At 32.5% G+C, this 6,280-nt stretch overlaps 1 protein-coding gene across 2 annotated transcripts; it reads right to left on the bottom strand.

Annotated features, from left to right (window-relative positions):
- Positions 1–1,884: 1,884 nt before the first annotated feature.
- Positions 1,885–5,264, bottom strand: LOC149149410 (gamma-tocopherol methyltransferase, chloroplastic-like). 2 transcript variants are annotated; one of them, XM_089438411.1, is made up of 7 exons: positions 4,938–5,260; positions 4,175–4,344; positions 3,786–3,890; positions 3,540–3,650; positions 3,047–3,139; positions 2,857–2,944; positions 1,885–2,410 (listed from the first exon to the last, which is right to left on the bottom strand). In XM_089438411.1, exons 1-7 carry the CDS (start codon positions 5,149–5,151, stop codon positions 2,307–2,309), a joined length of 885 nt encoding a protein of 294 aa, XP_089294537.1. In that variant the 5' UTR covers positions 5,152–5,260; the 3' UTR covers positions 1,885–2,306. The 2 variants fall into 2 exon arrangements, with proteins under 2 accessions (XP_089294537.1, XP_089294538.1); XM_089438412.1 differs by lacking the exon at positions 3,540–3,650 and having other exon boundaries at positions 4,938–5,264.
- Positions 5,265–6,280: the final 1,016 nt, after the last annotated feature.

Here is a 6,280-nt window from a genome sequence, read left to right as displayed (position 1 = left end):
GTGTAGATGTTGATTTCTACTCACATTTGATTGCTTGCATTAGATGCATTGGTTTCAATGTAGATATTGATTTCTAATCCTATTTGATTTCTTGCACTAGATGCACTAGTTTCAGTATAGATGTTGATTTCTAATCCTATTTGATTGTTTGCACTAGATGCATTGATTTTAGTGTAGATGTTGATTTCTGATTTGATGCAACAAAATGTATTATGTACATTAATTTCGAAGTAATTAAATTAATAATGTGCATTGATTTCAATGTAAGCACATCTCTACCCATTCCATCTATATCTTTATCTCCCATTGTCTCTCCTTCTCTACCTCTCTATCTCAGCCCCTAAACATACACACTCTCTCTACTTCACTTTTCCCTCCCTCTCTCTCTCTTCCCCTTCTCTCTCTAACATTTCTCTCTCCATATATATATATATATATATATATATATATATATATATATATATATATATATATATATATATATATATATATATCTTCCTCCCTCCCTCCCTGTGTTTCCCTCTCCGCCCCCATCTATAACTCTATCTTTTGTTGTCTTTCCTTCTCACCCCCAAAACACACACACACTCTCTCAATGTAACCACATAAAAATTATTCAACCATAAATACAATACTTGAATTTTCATCCTAAATAAAATGTTTGCTTACCCCAAATGTTTGCTTCTTGAAACTATAAATTATTTATAATTCGGTATATTCTTCTTATTCCCATTTTCCATCATTCAACATTGTTAATTACTTTGCATTCAAATGCACTAATAGAAAATAAGTACCATTGAAAATAATTACTTTGCATTCAAATGCACTAATAGAAAATAAGTACCATTGAAAATTATTTGGGTTTAACATTCCATAAGTCACAATGATTGACTTTGGATAAAACTACTATTAATATTGGAGAGTAATAGAGGTAAGCTATGTTGTTTACTATAGTAGCTCCATTTAAATATTTAAATGGTTTATGATTCCAACTACTCTTTTAGAAGAAAATAGTTTCAGATTGATTTCAATGAAGATAGTTTGTAATTGATTATATTCTTAGTATTCACATTTTCTATCTATCAAAATTGTTACATTGCACTCAAAATTTGTATTTCATTATTTTTCATCATTCATTCAAGTTACTAACAGTCTCTCTAATCTCAAAAAACTGAGGTAATTAAGAAAATTTTAAATTAAATTAGCCAAATTAATCTTAGACATATTTAGCATATTTAAAATGATCAAAATAATTAGATGTTCAACAAATTTTGTATGACAACTAGCCTAGATCCATCTTAACACCGGATCTATCAAGCCCTGAGAGGGATCAAATCTCTCAAAGTGCAAACCTTTCCTCAAGTTTTACACTCAAAAAATAGGTTTGCATCTCGAGAGATTTGATCCCTCTCAGCCCTTGATAGATCCGATATTAAGATGGATATAAGCTAGTTATAAGAATAAGATAATTGATTTAATTGGCTAAGATGCAAAAATTTATTTAATATTTCTATAAATACAAAAATAATTAATAATTATCTTCTTTATTTATTTTTTTAACATTTACATTCTAAAATATATTATGTCAAGACGAGGGTTATGTCAAGGAAAGGGTCAGTTCAACTAATTGAGTTCTAGGTCTTTATATATTAAGTCAAGAGGAGGGGTATGTCTATTCTTTAGATTTACTAATTACCAATTTTAGAAGTTCATGAACCTAATAAGGAAAAAAATAAGGGAAAAAATAATATTATCTTAAAAAAATGATTTATTTATTTATTAAAAAAATATTTTATCTATTTATAATTGAGGACATTTCCTCACACTAATAAAAACAATACATAAAAGTAACCAAACAATATATAAAATAAATTTTTTCCTCTGAACATAAAACGATTCGATTATTAATTATCTCAAAACCCGGCTAAATGTTGCAGTGTAATTTTGAGTTGCAGCCGACTCCATAGAGAAAAAGCACTTACAGTTTTGTTCATTACAATTTAACCAAATTTATTTTGAAACAATAGCCTTGTGAATCAGAACTCACATGACACGTTCTGTTTACGAAAGGCATCTGTCACCACTCTAATATGAACTCGAAATACAGATAATTAAGAAAATTATAAGTCAAACCATGCACATACTTTGGAAAATTATTTCTCAGAATGATGATTTTAATCACTCTGCCGCTCGAACTCTAAATGAAGGGTTTTCATACCATCGGTTGCACATTTGGAATAACTTTATCTTGCTCTAACGCAGGTTTTTGAGCAGTAATAACTGCACAGATTTATTTTGCAGGTGCATCATGCAGGTGTTTGAGCAGTAATAACTGCATATTTTACTAGCTTTTGCTTGAAGCCGTCCACCCAAAGATTAATAGGAACTTCACCTTTCAGAGGCTTCCATCCTATCGAAGAAACAAACAAATTTGGAGAAGAATAGTCAGGGTAAGAATAGGAAAATAATTTTGATGAATAGGAAATTACTTTTAATTTCACTAATTAAATCTGAATTTATTTTAACTACTGATCTTTAGAATATCTCAAAATTGTATAGACAAAATAAAATAAAAAATTGACCTAGGTCACTTTTGAACTCACTCCTCCCAGTTCAATTCCAAAATATTCTAGACAATCTAGATAAGACATAAAGATTGCTTTAATTGAGTATCTAGATCAACTAACAACCGAGTTCTTTAGGTAACTTAATTCTGTTATTTTTGATTATTTGCAGATATGAATGTAACTATTTTGTTTATCTTATCTTGTTTAGAAATAAAAAGTAGGCACACTAAGAAACGAAAGGAAAGTAGGAAGCATGAATCATAGCAGATTTGAGTAAAAGAGACCTTACCAGATTTACGGAGAGCCGGACTCAGTTTATTTTTCACAGATGACCAAAATGGAGCTACATTTTCTGACCAGTCTGCAGTTTTGATATTCTGTTGGAAACATCCGCAATCAATCAGAGCATTACTAAATGTACACTATTTCATTGACAGCTGTAATACTTGATTTATTTCACAGTAAAAGTATGACTTCACCTGTAGTGACAAAGCTTGTGCCATCCTCACATAGTCATCTGTGGAACACCAAGCAGGAAGGTAACATGCACGGCTAAGCTTGTCCAAGAGCTCCTGATGTCAATTCAAAATTTGTGATGTCAGAGCGCAACACTTAAACATGTCTCTCTCTGAATTGGAAAAGATTATGCAGCTTGCCAGGGATGCACATTTAAGGTATCCAGACTTCCTAAATTGTGGGAAAATGTTTTCTAATAGATTTGCATCCAGTACTGGCCCCATAATGTCTGCTGGATCTTCATATTTATTGGGTTTTAATTGATGCATCGGGCGAAGTAGACCCATAGCTTGGTTTCAATCCACATGGCTTAGCTGTAACCATGTATATTGTCACTAAACTAAAGGACCCCTCCACCCAAGTGGCCCTCTAATATTTTGAGTGATTTAGTTATGCTTAAAGAATTGACATAATGCTTCTAGTCTTAATGAACTTCACAGTTCGTTATTCATATACCTGCTCATTAGGCTGCAGAGAGGTCCCCCCTGTCAAGAGGTCTCTGTGGCAGCAGGTCGTTATTATTATCAAACCACCAGGAGCGGCTACTCGGGCCAGCTCTTTCATGAACTGTTAAACAAATCTAACCATAGACATCACTTCCTATGTCTGGAATTGAAAAATATGTAATATAAAATGTTTTTGAAATACTATGTGTAAAATCAGACTCATGTCAATTTACAAAAGGAATAATCTTAAACCCGCCTTTTCTTTATCCGGCATGTGCTCCCCACTCTCCATTGCCCAAACCAGATCAAAGTGCCCATCTGGAAAAGGCTGGTCTAATGCGTCCGCCACTTGAAAAGCAACCTGTGCAAGGATGGGCAAAATAAACTCCACTTTCAGTACAAGAAACTGGAGAAAAATATTGAAACCATGATTTAGTAATTCCAATCTAAATTGAAAATTCTAGGTTGAGATTATCAGTTTCCGTTATCATCCAGATGTTGCTACCTTTTGGAATACTATGTGATTTAGTTGAAATGTCTAAAATTTCGGGTAAACACTTTACCCACTTTTTCAACCTCATATTGTTAATTGTGAAAATCTTTATATTAATTAGGTTAACTATTAATTAAAAAATTCCCATATACCTTATCGCTGAGACCTTCGGCAGCAGTAAGGTCGATCGCCCTTTGCACCTGCCATGTGCTGAGAGTGATGCCCTCAACATGGGCGCCATACTTCTTAGCCAAATACCTCGAACTCCCTCCCATTCCACACCCCACGTCCACCACACGCCTCGGCAACTTCGACTTCTCATCTTCAACACAATAAACAATAAACATTCAACGAAAATATTCACATCTAATAACAAATGAGTATCACTCTGAATCTCTCACTTCTAGGATGTGTAGAATACAAAACTGATCCACTTAAAAATGAAGTTGTGACTTGTGAGCAACTCGCAAACGGTGGGTGGTTTAACCAGCGGATGGAGCAACCAATCTAACTAGCACTCAACACGAATCCATCCATCAATCATCTAATTTAACAACAAATTCATTCATTCGAACAATTAAGTTTGAAAGAACAATTAAACTTTCTGGTTAAAATAATGAAAATTACTTCATTATTTTGACCATAGATTATTCTTTAAATCTAAATTACAACTATCCACTTTTATAAATTTCAGTGGGTTTGGAGTTTTTGATGGTAATGAATTTATAAAAACATATCCAAACATTTTTATAAAAATATTAAACCAATTCTTACTATCTATCAAAAACAAAATTCAAACATTCATATAAATAATTTTTTTTCGGCAAAAATCAAGCTAGCTGCATCAAATCAAATCGATAACTGTATAACGAACCAAAGAACGATAAAATAAAAGTTGGTTTCCCATTTTCTAACCAAAAATGGCGGCAAATTTGAGAACCTCTTCGACCATTCTCACAGTGGCGGCTGTGTGATCAAGAAGATTGTCGGGCGGAGGAGGGATGTCATAGAAGCCGAGGTGCAAATGATCTCCCCGATCGGCCTCCCAGCCGCACGAGACCTGATCGTAGAACTCCGCAACATCCGAACGTAGCTCACCGACGCTCACCTCACCATTGTCCTCCGCCATTTCTTAACAGAGTCAGTCACTCGCTCTTCAGAATTGAAGTACAACACAACACAACACAGGAAACTGAATTCCACACATGAGAAGGATTATACATTCAGTACTACTTATAATAGTGAATTACAATGTTAATGGCTCGATTATCGGTTAGCAGCGTAGCCATCAGCATCCGTATTCATCAGCATCAATATTCAACCTTTCATATTCACCTTATGATTAAATATAAATTTCTCTACTAACTCCCCAATATACAATATTCAAAATAGCCGCCCTTAACATACGTATTACTGTTTTCCGGATCTCTTGTGATCTGCTCGATTTCTGCTAAACGTTGTCGGACCCGTGACCACCGCTGGCGAATGCTCACTGTCATCGATTTTTATTTTTAATGTCTTTTTATGCCTAGTCAATGTGAATTGCAACCAAGTTGGTGGCTATTTCCAAGGCATTTAAAATAAAATGGTTTCATAAATACAACTAATAATGTTAAAAAGGAAACAACATTTTTGATCATAATTGAAAATATTTACGCAAAAATGATTCACAAATAATACGAAGGGAACTGGACTATATTCTAAAACTGCTTAATAAAGATTAATGAAAATTAAATTAAATTAATTAAATTAATTATTATTTATACTATTGGGATTTAAAGATTAATGAAAAATAAATTAAATTAATTATTATTGATATTATTGGGACTATGATGATTGATCAGTGAAATAGATCATTATATAATTTGAAATAGATTTGAAAAGTTTTATACTAATATAGATTTATCTTAATTACTAGTTTGATGAAATTGCTTAAAATGTAAATTATTTTTAAGTAGAAAAGTTCTAAAATTATTTATACTATGACAGATTTGATCTCTATATTTTTTCATTATTTAAACTAATTTCTTTAATACAAAATGGATTTAACTAGGTAAAAATCTCATTGCACATTTGTATTGTGTAAATTACATAGTTTAAATTTACAACTAGTATAGATCTGCCAAGAGCCTAGAGGGATGAAATCTCATTAGATGTAAACCTCTTTTTAGAATGCAAAACTTGAAAAATGATTTACACGTCAAGATTTAATCCCTTTAGTACTTGATAAATGCATGATTAAGATGAATCCTATAGTC

Source organism: Pinus tabuliformis, chromosome 9 (assembly GCF_031772625.1).
Source record: "Pinus tabuliformis cultivar Carrire ecotype Pingquan chromosome 9, CPIR1, whole genome shotgun sequence".
NCBI lineage: Eukaryota > Viridiplantae > Streptophyta > Pinopsida > Pinales > Pinaceae > Pinus > Pinus tabuliformis.
Note: the sequence above shows the minus strand (reverse complement) of the source record. Positions and strands in the feature narration are given on the sequence as shown.

Excerpts from the sequence above, each read along its gene's own strand:
- LOC149149410 (XM_089438411.1), bottom strand. The coding sequence starts at position 5,151 with ATGGCGGAGGACAATGGTGAGGTGAGCGTCGGTGAGCTACGTTCGGAT. Across the intron at positions 4,345-4,937 it reads CAAATTTGCCGCCATTTTTG|ATGAGAAGTCGAAGTTGCCG; the intron begins GTTAGAAAATGG and ends ATTGTGTTGAAG. Across the intron at positions 2,411-2,856 it reads TCCGGCTCTCCGTAAATCTG|GATGGAAGCCTCTGAAAGGT; the intron begins GTAAGGTCTCTT and ends TTTCTTCGATAG.